Raw genomic sequence first — 19,509 nt, 5'->3', positions numbered from 1 at the left:
CCATCTTCAATAGGAATTAAAAGTAACATAAGAATATATTGTGGACTTATAAGTGATGGAAAACGTGCTTAATAAATGGTCACTTAGTAATCGATAGTAATGCCAAAATATCAGATGTCCATGGGCTCTAACAGACTCACGTGTCCATGAGTTATGGACTTCTTTCCCAACCCTCCTGACCTAGTTGAACATAGACTCCAAAGTCTGTTTACAGACTCTTGATAACAATAGGAGAATTTACCACACAACTAATATTTATACACAATCCACTTTGTTTTTCTATACATCTATGAACTTTACCATGTTGTGGAAAAGAAGAGAATGAAATCCTTCACACTACACAAAAGTAAAACCCGCAACAGGTATCACAGCTACGACAAGAGTCAGTACCCCCCGAAACATAACAAGGGTGAGAACATCTTTAGAATCCTAACCAACATTAAGACTGAATTTTTTGTCATAACTGCCAATCCTTCGGTACGCTACTTGTACCTTGTCTTTCGCCGTCAAGAGGAGGAAGAAGTCTCTGTCGCTTAGTTGCGCGTTGCTCATCACATTCAAACGTTGGATTATCGACATTTGATGGCATATTGTCACTAGAATGATTCCTGTTCTCGCCCAAATCGGTCACTTGATTGGGAGAGGCAGAGGGGTTTTCTGGACGAGTGATGTGTGAATCAGTTCCTTCCTTGCTCTCAGCCATCATATCTGCCACCTCTTGAGAATCTTCGACGATTTCATTCTTCTGGTTTTCGCTAGAGGCTGAAGCTGGGCTTCCGGTTATACACCCAATGTTTCCAGGTGAGACTGATCTTGGTTTTGCTGCTTCCTCTTCCTGTCTCTTATGTGCAAACTCACTAGTTCGCAGATTTGCACCCACTCCTACTTCGGATGGATCCTGGGACCCAACATTAGATGTTTCCGAGGAAGAACCTCCATCTTCTTTTTCGTCCTCTTGATCTAACATTCCAGGGTCCCAGACCGAGTCGAACCTACAGAAATCTCTGGCGGAAAATGAATAGTGTTCATCCTCGAGTCCTTCCACTGACTGAATATCTGCTTCAGTTGATGGTGAGGATTCAAACAGCTCATCACTTTTTATATCTTCCTGCTCCGAGAAAGAAAAGGAAGAAACAGATAAAGAATCACGCGTAAGCCTCAATATAAATCATGAATAAGCATTGATGGTATTAGAGGCCTACTCCTGACCATCCAACTAGCAAGCTTATACTTTATAGCATGAACTTAAGGATTAAGAAAAATACCTCTATTATTGGTGAATTAATAACATTATACCCCTTCCGAAATTTTATGCTGTTGGAAGGTTGATTATCTGCATTAGAAAGAGGTCCTGAAGTAGTTCCTCGCTGAAACAACTCCCTCTCCCTCAGAACCAATTTCGAATCTCTAACGTGGTCAGCACCACCAGACGATGTTGGGAGCAGTTCCATTTGGATCCCTTGGCCAGCAGTAGGACAAGAAATAAAGCCATGACATTTGTTTGACGGGTTAGAAGTCTCGGATATGATTTCTACTCCATTTTTGTTGCTGTTGTCATTTTCCGCAGATTCAGGCAAGTGGTGTTCATCATTGTTAGTTGTGGCAATTCTCTCAGAATTGTCTTCAACAAGTTCATATATAAGGTTCTGGATGAAAACTCGTTTTGAGGAAACTTCTGCAGGTGTGAACCAATCAGCATTAAGCTGAAATAACGAACCACTTCAGTTTGTTAGCTAATATCAACAAAATTGAGAAGCCAAACAAAGCAATTAATTGAAAAGACTTATATGTCATGCATTAAATTACAGTAGAAGTAATTTGTAAGAAACAAACTGAAGATGATCTTTAAGAAAACAAAAACGTTGAACTGAAATTGTACTCAACTTTAAGTTTTCATGTTGTCAACAAGTCATTGTGCATGCAGAGTTAATTGAAAGAATTTATTTGTCATTTTATCGGTGTTCGGATATTTTGAGTGATTGTAAGCTGGTACAAATACATTGAATTGATTAGGAAAACCAAGAAACTGATTTTATGTAGCATTGAGAGAAATAGATACCAGTTTTAGCAAGCCGTTTCATAACGAAATAAACATTGAGGTATAAGAAAAGTTGTACGCACTTGTAACAAGACAATACACACCACGAATTACACCCATTTTGTTATGATCTGTCATAAACAAGTATAGAGGGATGATTCTCCATAAAGGACAAGGTCTCTGCTGATCTAGATAAAGGAGCTAATGAGGTCCATAATTTAGTTTAGTCCAATAAAGCAGGACACTTAACAGATAAAATAAATAAGCAAATAATAAAATCCACAAGAAAAAGGAAGAGGAAGTAATAACTCACAAAGTTGGAGTATTCCGTTATCTTGAAAGGACTGAAGCAAACTGGAGCTTCTTCAAGAAATAGTTCCACATATTGGAGCAAGAATAGACCACAATCAAAGGAGTTTTCCTGCTGTGGAACCTGTAGTACATTCGGGAGAAAAGGATATCAGGTACAACTCTATCTCTCTCTCTCTCTACATAGGCATAGTAGCTCAAGATATCAAGGTCCGAACTTACAGATAAGCAAAGAATATAACAAAAAAATTTATTGGAAAGGCACACGAAAGTACCTGAAGAGGCACAAACCGCAAGTTAAGGAACTTCGGTGCAAAATCTTCAGATGATTTTGATATTTTCTCTTTCCATTCTTCCCATAAGTAACTGTATTCAATCAAGAAAAAGAAAAAAAATAACTATATTCTCAATAAAAATAAAGACATAAAGTCATAAAATTTTCATCATCTTTACAAAATTAACATGCTAAACATTCAGGAAAAACGAAAAGGATTTGATCATCGACCATTGAAGAACTTCAAAGTCGAAATATGTTTTACCACATAAAAAATGTAGAGCTCCAGAGAGTATTAAAAGCTACTAGAAATTTCTTTTGAAACAGAAAGTAAGATTTCGTTGGCTCACAACCACAACCTGCGCCAAGTTCCCATCAAGAACTAATTTATTGACTCATATCTTCCAAAAATGGTTCCACAAGCAAAGATGTCTAGTTTAGTAGTTTCTACAAGTACAACTAACTAAAGTTTTTTTTGTTGTGCACTGGACAATAACAATTAACTAAAGTTTTTAACACTCATGGTATTAGTTCCAAATTCAATAAAATATTGAGGTTGCTAGTTGCTGCACATATACCTACTTGGAACCAAAAACCTTAAGGCGAATGAGTTAGTGTTTAGCAGCCAGTGAACGAGATGTATTATCCGAATCCTGGTACCAATATTTTGATATTCTTATCATGGACGGTCTACTGGGATTTCATGTATCCAAGGCAGAAAATCTTGAACCAACCAAACCGAAATATCCACCAGAACATTAACATTCCAATACATTCTAGTTTAACGATGTTACATCAATTTTTGACGTGATATGGTAACATGTTTATGTTGGTCAACAGACTTTTGGAATGAATAATCTAGCGTTCAGGCATCAAAGACTTTGAACTGTTCACACTAGAACTTCTGAATGCAAGATAAAACAAAAGGAGAGACAACTCAACTACTCCATAAACTATCCAAAATTCCAAGGCCTTCTCTTCAACCAACAAATGAGATTAACAGATGGAGTGCATTTTTTTCAAGCTTCAAATGCCCACAAATCAAAAGAGACGAATTTGTGAAAATTCATAGACAATACCATCTGAACATACCTTTGTATAAGATTCTTGAGGCCCTTGTGACTTCCTTTAATAGAATCCATGTGCAATATGCATGGTACTTTCAGGGACTTATTAGTATCTTCATCTGAAACAATAGACACATGAATAAGATAAAGAGGAAGACATAAGCGGACAATAACACAGCAATCAAAAGAACTTGCCTTCAAAATTAGCTATTTCACCAGGATGACAGATAACTATCAAACTCCAATGAAGGCTGTCCAGCAAAGATGCAAGTGTAGTTTAGAATGACGAATTGTTTTCTCAGGAGAACGGGTTTGAATGGCTTTCTTACTTGAAGTTCACAGGAATGAAGATGTAATCCTTTTCAAATAAATTCACTTTCCTGGTCCATTTGCGAACACGTTGAAAAGCTGCCCTGCCTTGGGAAGCACTAGCTGGATCTTTGTCCAAATCAGCTAGCTTTCTAAAGAAAAAACTATTGAAAAAGTGGAACCTGTGAACCTCCTCATGTGAAATCTTATTCTTCAAATATCTGTCAAATATGTAAAAGGTCATGTTCGGGAGAAAGCATTAGTGTCATGATAAGAGAAAAAAAACAATAATGTGACCGAACTATGTACCATGACTACAAAAGAAACACAAATAAGAGAACTGTTATGGACGAACTATGAACCATGAAAATGGGAGAACCTGTTAGAACTACTAAATCCATATTAATGTTTTTTTTAATATGCTGAATACATGAAACTAAAGCCCAAATATATCATAGATTCACTAAGATCAATCATGTTCGGATGTAATGCCCTTGGAGAACTTACTGATGTAAATTAACACACTACAGTTCCTAAGCAACTTACTTGACGTAAAAGTCGATGATTGTATCGTTGATGAAGGTTTGTGGTTCTAATAGTTCGACATCTCTCTTACTAATAGTAACAGCATCCGGATCACCTTGTGGATAGATAACATCTTCGAAAGGTTCCTCGAGACTGAAAGTGATCAAATATCATAAGTATCTATTCTTAGTATATGCCGTCAAAGTCGATACAGGATATTGATGCAAAAAGATCAGAAGATATTGAAAAATTCGTGTACGCATAATGATTCAAAATAGAAGAGCTAGTCAGAACCATAAGTGGAAAAGGGACCAAATCCATTTGAAGGTTCTGAGCGAGTTTATTCAAGTGTGTAGGTTCCCTTCTTTGTATGTTGCAGTAGGACTCAGAAAGTTAACCTAAAGTAATGAATGCGAGAAAAATCCTAATGTTATCCAGAAATATGTCGTGTTTGAAGCAGTTAATAACTTTACCTGTTTACCAAGGCTTTGCAAGACCTAGCTTAAGCTTTACATATGGTGCGTTTAATGAAAGCGGCTGCATTCTACTATTACTTGCAACTTTATTTCCACAGAAAGGGGGGTTCCGTTAACGTAAAAGTGGTGTTAGCAATAGTTTAAGTTTTAACAAATTTCCATGGGATACACTTCCTCTCTCTAACCCCCAACTCCAGGTTTCTCTTGCAGTTGAACTGTGGAAAATGAACACATTTCTATCGAAAATACTTCCTTTCCTACGTCGCTATGAGTTGTATCTTAGTCAACTACTTTACATGGTATACTTGTAGCAACAACCACAAATAAATGAAAATTTGAAACTCAACTAGCTTAGAAACTCAGCTAAAACTAATTTGTATATCATAGAGCACCACGTTTCACCTTAATTCACATATAAGCAAAAACAGGCTTTGATTCACTTACTTGGGAAAATAACGCCTTGAAGATGTGCTGTTCTTCTCTACACCATCTACCATCCCATTGGCACTGTAACAAAATTCTCACATGAAGCAATTCATAAACAAATCAACAAACAAAATCAGACTAACAAGAAACCATATTCACATGATGGTCTATACTCTATACTGCGTATGTTCTATACGAAAATAAAACTAAAGTAAACCACACAAAAATTTTAAATTGTGGGATAAAGCTTTTAGGAAATATAAATTTAAGAATAAAAGTGTTATAAAACCACATGTAGAAATTAAATGGAGGTTACTGGTCTAATATATAACTATAATAAACTAAACAAAACCACATATAAACATTATCTGTCTTTAATCTGTCCTCTATTAAGCTGCATAAAATCAAAATTTGAGAAACCGAATACACAAATCCACTAGGACAACTTTCAGAAAAAAAGACATGCCATTACCTTCATTCCAACCGCAGTAACTAATACGCAGTTTTCTTTTCCTTTCGGAGGGATATTGGACAGATTCACGTTTACAAGTAACAATAAATATATATACACACACATGCACACACATTAATAGATAAACAAATTTGAAGAACTCACTCAATGATAAGTTTCCACACAGCCCTATATCTGGCATCCAGTGACAGGATCCTCTCCAACTTCTCAGCCCAGGAGGGATCACAAACTGCAAACTTCAACTCAAGAATGCCTAGACACAGTTTATAGCATGAAATTAGTCTATTTCAACACCTACAAGGGGCAATTCTGAAAGATGCAAAAACACAGTGAAGGTCGTTGTCACTTAAAAAAGTGGACCAGTCTCTCATTTTAGAGATCGACTCCACCCAGCTGTTTATTAGTTTCACGTTTATTCAGTTATCAGCAACTGATGGATAATTTCATATTTCCTTAAGGATAAAAAGCATAAGAGACAGAAAGTACGGACGAAATAGTTCATGATCATACTTCCACAGAAGAGTGAACAATGAAGCGCGACATTAAAACTACTGTTTTAGGAACAGTGAGCTCGTGGATTTACCAACCTTAACTACTAAGGGGTGAAGAAGTATATATGTTTGTCTTCCTTACTAGGTAGAGAAAAACCTGGTTTTACTTAGTTGTGAATTCAAATGAGCATAAGTTGAAGTGTTTCAACTGGAATTGCTCAAGGTCATTAGAAACATTACCACTACAGATATTGTCAAATATCTGTAGTGGTAATGTTTGGAAAGATAGAAACAACTTTTTCCCTCAAGGTGCAATTGTGTAGACTAAACAATATTAACCAAATGTTGAAACAATGGGAAGGGTTAAGCAAAAAAAAGAAAAACAGGAAGCATGGCAGCTAGTATCAATTGACATGATTTGGAATATTTGGAAAGATAGAAACAACAAGATTTTCAAGGATATGAACCTATCAAACAATCTAGATACAGAAGATATCAAAGGAACAATATTTTTTTGGGTCAAAAGATTGGATTCAATTAGACTTATATCCTTCAGTCCTTCACAGATGTTGTAGTGAATTGGGAGGCTTGGCTATCGTGAAATATTCCATGACCTAACCAACTTTTGTCTTGTACATACTTTTATACTCGATATATATATTCATTCGAAGGTTCAAAAACAAAAAATATTATCAAATAGCAAACTTTCAAAGCTAAACGGGAAATGTTGCTCCATTCCTTTCAATGGCATAGCAAGCTCCTTTCCATTGGGTATGGATGCGAATGTTGGGCCTCCGATATCAGAGGCTCTGGTGTACTTGGTCTCTTAAATCACCATAACGAACATTAGCAATTTGATCGCTCAGAAAAACTATATTTTCTTATATACTAGTACATAGTTTAATTTGTTGATTAAATGGTGTATAATATATGTTACTTGTTAAGTAATCATTCTTTTAACTTTAATACTGAATATACCTAGGGCGCACTTTATATAGTGGGGGATCAACCAGTCTTCGCCTAACTAACTTCAGACTCCTCAGCCCCACTCAACTTTTTGCCTACCATTGTGGAACTCACTGAATTTGAAAATATTACTGGGCACGTATAGATGTGTTTGTACTACATACATTAATAGCAAAATGCATGTATGCAACTGGAAGTTCATTTTTACCAAATCTAATAGTTGAAGAACTACTAAATTGAAGAAATGTAGGGACAAAAAAAAATGTGAAAGTCATCTTTGTTGCTAATACTATTCAATATTCATATTGTTCAAGGCTTCAGTACTTTCAGGAGTGGACTAACAAAAAGAATGTAGAGGTTATTAATTTTGACTTTATCAGAATGAATACTATCTACTGAGTCATAAGCACTCACCTGAAGTTTGATCTACATTTTCAGCTTCTGTCTCAGCAGTTGACCTTATACGTAAGGTAATAAGAGCCGTTTGTACCTGAAACAAGTCACAAAAACCTTAACCTATTTATTGCAATAATAGATGATTTTTTTCAGTTATGAAGAGTCACAACGCATAGAATACCAAATATGTTAATTGTTCTCCCGCTATGGGAAGTAGTGAAACCCACCGTTAAATACCACTGTGACTCAATACTGGCGACCTCATCAATTGCCCATTCAGTTCTAAAAGATTCTTTTTCGCCATATGCATTTGTTCCTTCAAGCTCAATACCACTGGAAGAAAATGTAACAAAAGATTCTGTACAATATCTCTCCCCATGTGTTAGATAATCAGGGGTCACAACAACTGCCAGGTCTGTGTTTTCCTGGAGGTATCACCAGATAAAGGAGGTCAATATGAAGTATTGCTATACAGCTATAGTACAAGAAGAAAAATGGCTGGTAAATTTAGCTACATGGAACAATATCAAACTTAACACCAAAAAAATAAACATGAATAGGGAAGGTTAACTGATTGACACATAAACGAAGATTTGATTTGGCATCTATAGAAAGGCAGTGATTTGATGCATTTGCTGACAATCTATGTGTGCACATGTTCTAACATGCCACAAAACAGACAGTTATTCAACTCTCCATAGGTCTACCCAGTAAATCCACAAGTTGTGATGTAACCCAAGAAACCCTTAGGGGCACTCTCTTAAGGCCCGGGTACAAGCTCGATGATGAAAGGAGTTTCTAATTTTTATTTATTCTCTATAGATATACTTCTTGGATAAATTGGAAACTGTTTCCTATTTAATTGGGATTCTAGTTTTCGCTCCTTTTAAGTTGACTTTAGATAAGTTTCTTTGTTAGTTATTTGCTTATTCTACACGAATTAGACATTGATACAACGAGTAGAATTAAGGGAAAACATTACCCTATATGGATAAGGTTCACTGATTCTTTAGGAGGACCATGATTATTAAACTTTGAGTTTCTTTTGGTTCTCTAGTCAGTTTTAAGCAATACTCCATATTTCCATTTTAATTTTGTTTCAAAGGTCTTTTGTTTCTGTGTTAGCCCTTGAGGGAGATAATTGACATTTAAAGTGAGAGCAAAAGGTGTCTTCCATACCTAAGTAAAAGGAACATAATCACCCCAATGTACAAGTTGATGACAACCAATTAGCATTTTTATGCAGCTGGTTGTCTTCAATTTGAAATTCAATATATACGACAAATTTGACTTAGCATCGTTATCTCATCTATTGTTTCCAGGTCCGCAATCATGTTGCATCCATCTCCAGGTAGGGATTTGCAAAAGCACCTAGAATTAAGTTACTAGAAACTCGCAATAATGAAAGCCATCCTTTTATTTTGTTTTGATATTAAACGATAAAACTAGATGCTGCACTTTATCCTGTTCTAGATCAGGCGGTGGTCAGCAATCATGTTAAGCATCCATTCCAGTGGGGTTTGCACAAAATAAGTTACTTATAACATTTGAATATAAATTCATTTTCCATCCTTATTATTTACTATTTTTGTGTCTTGGTCTCAATATTAAAGAATTTTAAATAGTAATATTAAGTTAACAACAACAATAATATAGCTAACAAACAAACATGAAGAAGTGTATGAAAACTTAGAAAGAAATTACATAAACATTTCAAAGAAATAAAACTGGCATAGAGTATATAAGGCTTACCATATCCCAATCACTGGAATAATGATCAGAAGCTGGGTCTTCTAAAGAAACTGAAATTCAAGAAATTACCCTGATAAGAATAGTAACACAGATTGGTAGAATAATAGCTAAAACAAAAGTAGAAGAACCTTCTTCAGTAGGAGAAGAATGAGTTGATAAACAGTCTGCTTTCACGCTTTCTCCGTCATCTGAAATCGTATCTATTGGATCACTCTGTAAAAGTTCTGAAGAGAGTTAATTACATGCATCTTCAGAAGCTGCATTTCAATACAATAACTACAGAGTGCACAGTAGAAAAGCAGTACGTTTGATAGAAAATCTAACTGGACACTGCTTAAATGCTTGTCATCTGAAGCTACTCCAATATTTGAATCCTCCAATCCACGTGAGCTAACACCGGAGCCCCCAGGAATAAAATTTAATGGCTTGCTACTATCTGGTTGACTAAGACCTTTACAATCGTTATCACTGGATTTAGGTACCAGAACATCTTCCCGCTCAGAGATTCCTTCTGTATTAAAATCATCCCCTTTGACTCTGCCAGTTTTGGACTTATGGCTACTATTGCTCGAGTCAACATCAATGCATGTGACATCACTAATATCCAATTGTTGATGGTCGATTCCCCGACTAACTATAGAAGATGTATCATAGAAGTTAGAAGGTATAAAACTGAAACAGTCAATAAACAGAAGGTAGAGCTGTAATATCATGTCTAATAAACGCATGTATACGGTTTTAACATTAAACAAATAAAAGAACGAACAAAACATTCTAATCTACTTAAAAAAAAAACAGGACGTTCTTATCGACATCAGATAATCATCTAAATGTATGATAAACCATTCAAATAACCTATGATAAACCTTGGCCCATATGGGAAGTCGATAATTTGTTCAATCCAACTATCTGTCACGCCATTTATTTTTTGAATTCGGCAGTCAAGCTTCTCATATATATTGTGAACAAATTCTTGCAGAGTTACCAAAACTCTAAAGTCAAAACAACGTGTTCCAGATCTTGCTCCACTTTCTAAGTACCCTAACAATCTAGTACTCTAAATTTGGAACACCAAAATATTTAGCACTGATTTACACAAAGATTGACGTATATTACATAAACCTAAACTTCCATGTTGGTTAATTGAGTTCCAAAACTGAACAACAAGAGGAACTCAACATATTTCTACCAAAAGGTTAAGGCAGTGGGTCGGAAGTAAAATGATCCTTCAACCGCAAATAGATAAAACATCCCAAATTGTACTTAAAAATACTCTACTTTAAATGTTCGTAAAGATAAAGTCATAAAGGAAAATGACAAGGTAATTTAAGGGACAACTGCTGAACAACTACGAGAATGAATCATTTCAATGAGATCAAATTCTATGGTAAAACTTGTAGGGATACATGAAAATTCCAATTACACTTATACAGCTAATACATGCCAAAGCTAGTGAAAATGAACTCAGATTCCATAATTCTTTCAATGAAACAAATCACAGATGCCGAACAGAAGAACATCAAACGTACAGAATTTTACATCATAACCACACTTGTTAGACAAAAAATATATAGTAGTTCGAGTTAATTCAAAATCCTTCTAATCAAACTTGCATATAAAACTGATAATTAAGTATAAAAGCAGACAAGATGATAAGTGATAAGCTAGGGTTTATCAAAACTTACAGCATTCGAGAAACCGATACTTTGTAATTGGACTAGTATCAGTTTTAGGGTTTCTGTGTTTCCCTTTCACCGTGAATCTTTCTGCAGTCTTTTCCACGAAATCGTCGTCGACATCAAAATCAAAAACTTCCAAACCTTTACTAGTAATCTTCATCGAGAAATTAGCCAATCAAATTCACTGAAACTACTGGAAGAATCGTCGGAATCGAAGTTTGATACGTATCAGTACGACCGCGATAAAGTGAAGTTCAAGCAGAAGGGGGGAATTTTGGAAGAGGGAAATGTATTTTTGGAGCGAACAGGATTAACGTCAAACTTTTGGTCTACTTATTAGATGGCGATGGAATTTCGGAGGAAGCCTAGTATTTATCGAGAAACTATATTTCCACACCACAGTTTTTCTCGGGGCACCGCTTTGGGGAAAGCTAAAAAGTTTCCGGGGAAGACGGTGAAAAACCAAAAAAATTCAATCCAAACGCACCTTTATCTCTCTTCTCCGGCCAACTCTCCCTCTCCGGGCACCGCCGACCGGCAGGCTCTCTCTCTTTTTCCTCTCTCTATCTCTCTTCTCTCTCCTCTCATCTCCTCTCTCGCTGCTCTCTCTTCTCTGTATCTCTCTCTTCTCACTCTCTCTCTCTCTAAGTTCCGGCAAAGAGAATGGTCCCTTCGCCGGAACTTTGAAAAAAAAAAAGGAAAGAGAAGAATGAGAGAGAAGACAGAAGATAGAGGAAAGAGGGGGATGAAGAGAGAGATAGAGAGAGGGACATGGATGACCGGAGTTGTTGTCGCCAGAAATAATGGCCGCCGGAGTTGATGTTGGTGAGAAGGAAGATGGTGGAAGAAGAAATGGGTAGTGTTTGGAAGAAACAAAAAAAATTTGTTTCCACCCAAAACTTATTGTCCCGGAAACTTTGCTTATTTCCCCAGAACACTGGCATTTTTCTCTGTAAACCCAGATTATGCTTACACCTCCTTCGTGGTCTAATATACTGGTAGTGCCAATAACGGATAGCCCAATTGGTAAGTGCATCTACTCTGCAATGCGGAGGTCCTAGGTTAGATCTCGTGGAAGTGCAAATCCAAAAATATTGAGTTTTGATATAAATAAAGTAGTTTTTGTGAACTTTGGATCATTTAATTCGTCTGGCTTTAGTCCAGGTAGCCGAGGAGGTAGTGTATCTGTTTATGGACTTTATGCCCATAGTTTAGTTTCTAGGGGCTTGGCTCCCATCCATTTTGGAAGCATGAGAAATTTTGGGAGCCTAACCCACCCAAAATTTTTCAATCCCAATGGATCTCCCAAATCAAATTTTGGAGCTCCTATACCATTTGGGAATTTGAAATTTAAATTTGAGTCAATTTTCAAGGGGGTTGAATTTTAAAATTCCCCCCTTCTCTAACGGTTTACATTTTTTGTTCACTTATTAATACAACCACTTATCCTTTAAGTTTTCTACACATTCTCTTTATACTAAATTTTTTTTGTTAACAACTAATGTGTTCAATGGGTGACGATTTAGAGTTAGTGAATATGATTATTGAAAAGGATAATAGAGATAACGAAGATGATGGTCATATATTACCAAGTATCAAGCATAGATGATGGATCAACAATCACGTACTTGTTAGGTTGGTTCTATTTTGGTCCATCGAATGGTAAATCATAATAGAGTAAGGGGGTATGAACAACTTATGCGTGACTATTTTGACGAGGATCCACTTTTATAGTGAAACATTTCTGAATGCGAAGTCGGATAATTCGTAATTTATTTCCACATTCCTTAATACGGTGGTTACTCATAATCCTTATTTTAAACAAAAGAGAGACGCTTTCAACCGTAAAGGTTTATCACCGCATCAAAAATAACTGCTACAATGAGAATGCTTGCTTATGGGTCACCATTCGAATCAATGGATGAATACGTTATCACAAAGAATAAAAGATCTTTTTAGCGTTAATTTGCTTTGTATTTTTGTATTACTTGTATTTGTTTGAGTTTGAAATCTGTTTGAGTTAAAAATGTATTCGACTTTTCTATTGAAAAAACCACTACAATATCAAATAATAATTAGAGAAAACTTCAGAAAAAACAAGAATTAAGCAAAGGATATTTCAAAAATAAATAAACAATAGAGATAAAAAACAATGGGGTGGATCCCTATTTAAAGAGGATACACCCCAATTATAGTCTATAGGGCCCATACGGTTGTAATTTAGGGGTTGGGAGCACTGAAGAAGGGCCTCCCACCGAGGAGAGCCGAGCCCAAGGCTTCCCCATTGGATTAAATGTAGGAGGACCTGGGAGCCCGAAGGGAGGGTCTCCCCACCCCGAGGGCCTCCCATTGGATTAAATGCATAAGGGGTTGGGCTCCCAAAAATTGAATTTAGGGGGAGAGCCCCTCATACATTTGGTTTGCTCCTAAACCATGTTTTTAGGACATCAAAGTGATGATAGAAAGTGGATTCACCCAGTTATCAACAAACAAAGATTCAGATAATCTTATCTAAATCATGTCTCTTGTAGTTTTTAACAATGACTTGATGTAAGTGGAAAGGGTTCCATATAAATATTACGACGATGAAAATAGTTAAATGTTCTGAATAATAAAATCAGTAAAAGATTAGGGTTTGGAATCTGATAATGCGGAAAAATGGTTTTGCGGTCTTCTTCATGGTTATCGAGATCTATGATCAGATGGTGAATTCTCCTTTAAGTATTTGATAAAATTTAGGTGAGACAGAGCCTGCAATAAACAAAGAAAACACTCTGACGCTCAAGTCAGTGAGGTATTCTTTGCAGTTTGAGGAAAGAATTTAACGTTTAAGTTAAAAATATGACATTCAATCTCTTTCTAGGGCAAACCTTATATGCTTATAAAGGCCTTGGTGACCGCGACAGAGCACGATGATATGATGTGGTGGTAAGACACCTATTTTGACTCTGATAGATCCTTTGATACATAACGATTCTTGTATGTAAAATGGATATTTGGCTCTTTCTGACCTTCCACATCATTAGGCTTCTGTTCAGGCAGATCTGAGCTCGAGGGGACCGAGCTAACTTCAGTTGATCTCTTTCTTCTCCGAGTCTTTGGCCAGATCAGGGCTCAAGCTGTGAAGCCTTATATCTGATCCACCTTTCCTCTTGCCTCGAGGCAGTACTGTGATCAAGGTGGTGACTCAACTTCTGCAGACTTCCCTTTACTGTTCGGAGACCAAAGTAGAGCTTTTACAAAAGATGGTTCGAACTCACATGTTTGTTTGCCTCTAAGCGAGTGAAGAGTTCAAGGTACCAAGGAAACTCATGTCCACCTCCTATGTTAGGTCTCAAGTGCCAAGATTTCGTCGGATCCACCGCCTTGATGGCTTTGAAAGGGTCAACCCCTACATACTTTGGTAAATATGTTGACTTCTAGACTTGGTCAAAGCTAGCTGATATTTAACTCAACACAAGTTACCCCCACTCCTTAGCTGAAAGGAGAGAAGCAAACGAGTAAAAAAACTCGCCTCTCACCTGTCAAGGTTAGTTATAGAATTTTCATGACATCAACATCTTGAGGTTTGAACACATACCTGAGCTAGAGTAGTGGGTCGTGTTTTGTTTGCCTTTTATCCTTAACGTGTTTATGCTGTCATTGTTTTATTATGTGTTACTTCACTTTATTGAACCACTATTTTGCTCTTGATTCGTGGGGACAATCTTCTTCTTCCTATGCAATTGTCTTTGTATCTTTTGTTATGAAGCTAAACCTCTCTTTACCAGATTTAATTGATCGTGGTCTCTGGATTTTGAGAGTGAACTCTAAGCTCCTTTGTCAGATCCGTACTTTCACACTTATCTTCAAGTACGGGCCAGTCAAAGATTTGTTCTATACCGGCAATTAATGTATGGGAATCACACCCTTATTGGTGCCAAATTCAATGGTGCAGGCCTTTATTTCAACCCCTTTATCGCCTCCAGCCTGGGGTGATAAATTAACCCCTCTTGACATGTGGGCTTCTCGTGGGTGGTCCTCCCCTCTCGGTGAAACCCCTTGATTTTCTGATGTCTTATGTTCATGACTTCATGATGTTTCCCATTTCATATTGATGTTATTGTTTGCAACTTTTGCTCAAGGAAACTGTATATGCTAAAATGAGAAGTCACTAAAGGAAACTATGTTAAACTCAAGGGTCCTCTCCACTTCCAGCGTTAGTGCTGGTTGTATGATCGATCAGATCAACCTCTGCTGAAAATATGGTAGTGATTCCTTCTCCATCTCATCCTTGTTGGAGACAAGGGAGGTTCGTTGTTCGTTGTTGGTCTTCAACACTCCCCGTAGTTTAGTGTTCTTCTTGTTTCTTCATTCCTTTTTCGTGAGGCGTTTTCTTAACTTAGTAATTTTCCATGTCATAGATTTTGACTTTGCTTGAGTTTGTTCTTCCAACTGTAATTTCTCTGTAATAAATTTTGACATTTAATAATATATATTTGTTCCTAATTTATTCTACTTGCTGGCTTGTATTTTCTTCATGTTGTACTGTGATTTGCTCAAGCGATAAACCCGAGTTGATCGAACATTGAACTGTCAGTACTACTTAGCTGTGAATTTAACATATCCTAAAGAAGCAATATTGTCCCGTATTCTTCAAGCTTCGAGCAATCTCAATCGAGAAAGGAAACAAATATTGTTTTAATGACAATTGATTTCAAACAATGTTTGAAGTCTCTAATTTATTTGTCTTATGCATAATTGTGTTGACAAATCAAAAACCTGTGTTTTTGTTCCCGGTAGTCTAATACCGAATCCAAGGCCCACACCCAGACCCAGACGAAACCTTGATAACTCAGCAATACGGATCACTGAAATTTATTTCATCCTAGTCGACTCTTTTGCTCGATCAGTAGCTCTTGTAAAATAAAATAATTTTGCCGGATCAGTAGAAAGAGTTTCATCAAATTGAATATCCAACCAACTTTCAATTCGTGGTAGTTAGATCTGTTCACCTAAAATCCATTAATTCCCTACTATCTACTATTTCATCATCATCATCTCTTTCTTCTTCAACCTTCTTCTATTAACTCCTCCATCTTCATCCTCATTTCTTCAACTATTTAAAACCCCAGACCCGCCATTGACTTCAAATTAGGTATTCTTCAGATGGCAGGTTTCTTATCACTCCTCCGACGTCTCTACCTTATTGTTTATAACTGGACAGTGTTCGCTGGCTGGTAAAATTTAGATCCATTTCTATCAAAATTCACTTACATAATCTTTTTATGTGTTTATTGTTAAGATCTAGGTTAATTTTGATATATGTTTAATGTTGATAGGGCTCAGGTTTTATATTTCGCTTTGATTACTTTGAAGGAATCTGGTCATGAGCAAGTTTATGATGCAGTTGAAAAGACTCTTTTACTTGCTCAAACGGCAGCCGTTCTTGAGGTACCTGTAAAAAGTTCAAAATTGTGCATTTTTTAGGGTTTTAGATGGTGTCTGTTTTTCTTCATTTTTCTGAATCTGACTCGTCAGACTTGTGTGAATCTGAATTGTTCAACTCAAAATGCATCCAAAATTAGCTCACTTTAGTCATTGAGACGAGTCAGACATCACTAGTCAAACAAAAACAAATAAGTACTCCATATTGAAATTTGACTTTGAGTCAATGACTCAATTCAGAAGTCCGACGTACGAGTTAAATTTTAGATCTAGACTTTGAAGAAAACAAACACTACCTTATCTGATAATCAGAATTTATAATGTTAAATTTAGCTTATAAATAGTTTTTTTTTTCTTTTTGACAGATTTTTCACGGTCTAGTAGGTGAGTTCTTCTAATTTTAACAAGTTATTTACAGTGTCACATTGGTATCACTCGTTTTAAATTCTATCTTTTATCCATTTTAATGTTGAATGGTGTTCGTTCATTGAAGGTTTGGTGAGATCTCCAATTTCGGCAACTTTGCCACAGATCGGATCGAGATTGTTCGTTACTTGGGGAATATTGTGGAGTTTTCCTGAGGTAACAAGACTAAAAGTTGTAAGTTTGAGCTCGCTAACTTTAAGATTTTGTACTAACAGAAGTATTTTTGGGTTGACAGACTCGAACTCATGTGCTAGTTAGCTCTTTGGTTATAAGCTGGTCTATCACCGAGGTTTGTTCTTTATGTCATTGTGATAAAACACAACTGATTTATTCCTTGTACGATTCGAAAATATAATTTGGTTCTAATCTTAAATGTATTGTATCATGTGACTGCAGATTATCCGATACTCTTTCTTCGGTACAAAGGAGGCTCTTGGTTTTGCTCCTTCGTGGCTTTTATGGCTCAGGTACACTTTGTTAAAGTGGAACGGAATAAATCACTTTACTTATAGGAATTATTTTGTTAATATAAGATTGATTTTTGCAGATACAGCACATTTATGGTATTGTACCCAACTGGTATTACCAGTGAAGTTGGTCTCATTTACATAGGTTTGCAGTACATTAAGGTAATAAACTAATCAAGAAATACTTCGATACTTTTTAAATTCATCTTTGGTTTGAGCAAGAATCTAGAATACATTCACCCAATTCAAGATTGTCAATTATAATGTACGAACCGGTGGTTAGTTTTCAATATCGTGAAAACTTACTATGCCAAATGCATTTCACAGTTTTGTTTTAAGGAAGCATCCCATATGAACCAGAACACAGGGGAATAGAAACAGCTACATCAAAGATAACCTTCACTCTTGACGATATCATGTTCAAAAGACCAAGTTCTTGGTTAATTTTTTTGTTTGAAACTTTGAACCAATAGATTAGAACGGAGAAGAATACAAGAGGAAAAAAAATGTAACAAAAAGAGAAAACAGAAAAATAATTAGGAGGCTAGTTTACATGTTGCGGCATTCAAGCTTCCCGATTACACACAAAATCACTAAAAGACAACCAAGTTCCTAGTTATCTTGCAGGCGTAAGACTAGAATGACTTCTCAAGTTGCCAAACAAGTCACAGGCCTGAAATTTTTAACTTCTAGATAATTTGTCATCTGAGTTTGGTTTGAAAGACAAAATAAATTCCATTGTTATTGTATGATTGTGGACCAAGTATGTATGAGAAATCCTGTAGCCAGAACACGAAGAGAAACATATATCATGTCTGATCCTCCATACTGGTGTACAACATGGACAGTTGTGAGGGTATTGATATCTGACCTGATGCCATATGAGGATGCAGCCTCTCGCGTGCAAATACCCACACGTATATGTATATGGGTGTATGGTTTAGGGTTAGGCGCTCATTGAAAGAAGATTTTAATTTAAGACAAAGTGACAGACTATTATCACACAAACAAATATGTTAACATAGAGTCATATTTCATGTTCCCAAATCCCAATGCAGACAAGATTTCCATTCTACTCATAAAAGATGACAAGATACTACTGTTTGCTATATTTATAAATGTCAAAGCGGTGAATTTCTTCTTTTCTTTCTTCTTCACAATTTTGAGATCTGTTGGTAACTTTTGCAGGGATCTGAGAAATATTGCATAAGGATGCCAAATACATGGAACTTCTCGTTTGATTACTTTTATGCTGCGATCGTCGTGCTTGGAATTTATGTCCCAGGCATGGACTTTGTTTTTCCAGTTACATATTATTTTTTGGAATTCGTTTGGGTTTTTATTTGTTTGATGGCTGATTGAACCTTATCTCATGACGTGATCTTATTGCAGGTAGCCCGCACATGTACCAATATATGCTTGGGCAGAGGAAGAAAGCTCTCTCCAAATCAAAGAGAGAGTAAACTTCTCAGTAGGACTTTATTGCTCCCAACTTGATTATTCAGATTACTTAACAAATCTGGTTGACCAGAACTTCTTTTTATCAATTTTTAGTCTGTTCTTGCTTTTCTGGTTTCGCCTAATTTATTTTATCAGTTTGTACTTCTCTCTGTGACTACTTATGTTCTATCTAAAGCTTGATTATTAATTGCATTAATTTTGAATCTATCTGGTTTCTCCTTTCATTTCAATCTTCTTGTGATCTCCCTAATATCTAGGTTTATGTTCTTGTTATCTTCATACATGATAAGTTACTGATTTTTGACATAAAAGAAAATCTATTTCTTGTGTTTTGAAACTCTACTTTCTTTCGTTTGATTTGTGAAGTAGAAGGTCTATCTCCATTTTTTCGAGGTATTGCCGTGTACCCAAAATAGGTTAAACTTAAGTTAGTTGCTGTGATCCTATAAAGTCACTAGAAGATTGAAAGTTATTTGTTAAGTTGCTATACGATCTTCAATAAAAATATGTACAAAGTTCTACAAACTTTGTACTATTGAGACATTTGA

The 19,509-nt window shown here is 36.1% G+C and overlaps 2 protein-coding genes across 2 annotated transcripts; one reads left to right on the top strand and one right to left on the bottom strand.

Annotated features, from left to right (window-relative positions):
- Positions 1-236: 236 nt before the first annotated feature.
- On the bottom strand, positions 237-11,534 carry LOC147533091 (putative ubiquitin-like-specific protease 2B). Its single transcript, XM_086646014.1, has 16 exons — positions 11,187-11,534; positions 9,807-10,135; positions 9,630-9,714; positions 9,502-9,551; positions 7,977-8,174; positions 7,768-7,843; positions 6,041-6,149; positions 5,443-5,505; positions 4,544-4,675; positions 4,018-4,218; positions 3,884-3,939; positions 3,714-3,807; positions 2,623-2,713; positions 2,352-2,471; positions 1,266-1,703; positions 237-1,108 (listed from the first exon to the last, which is right to left on the bottom strand). The coding sequence occupies exons 1-16, from the start codon at positions 11,338-11,340 to the stop codon at positions 458-460; spliced, it is 2,847 nt and encodes a 948-aa protein (XP_086502140.1). The 5' UTR covers positions 11,341-11,534; the 3' UTR covers positions 237-457.
- A 4,396-nt stretch (positions 11,535-15,930) lies between these two features.
- On the top strand, positions 15,931-19,166 carry PAS2 (Protein-tyrosine phosphatase-like, PTPLA). Its single transcript, XM_086646013.1, has 9 exons — positions 15,931-16,399; positions 16,502-16,613; positions 16,973-16,991; positions 17,101-17,189; positions 17,269-17,322; positions 17,430-17,500; positions 17,581-17,662; positions 18,689-18,785; positions 18,893-19,166. The coding sequence occupies exons 1-9, from the start codon at positions 16,329-16,331 to the stop codon at positions 18,961-18,963; spliced, it is 666 nt and encodes a 221-aa protein (XP_086502139.1). The 5' UTR covers positions 15,931-16,328; the 3' UTR covers positions 18,964-19,166.
- The last annotated feature ends 343 nt before the right edge of the window (positions 19,167-19,509 follow it).

This window comes from Eschscholzia californica, unplaced genomic scaffold, assembly GCF_041429995.1.
Source record: "Eschscholzia californica isolate CP2 unplaced genomic scaffold, dmEscCali1.0.p SCAF_6, whole genome shotgun sequence".
NCBI lineage: Eukaryota > Viridiplantae > Streptophyta > Magnoliopsida > Ranunculales > Papaveraceae > Eschscholzia > Eschscholzia californica.
This window is presented reverse-complemented; position numbering and strand designations above follow the sequence as displayed.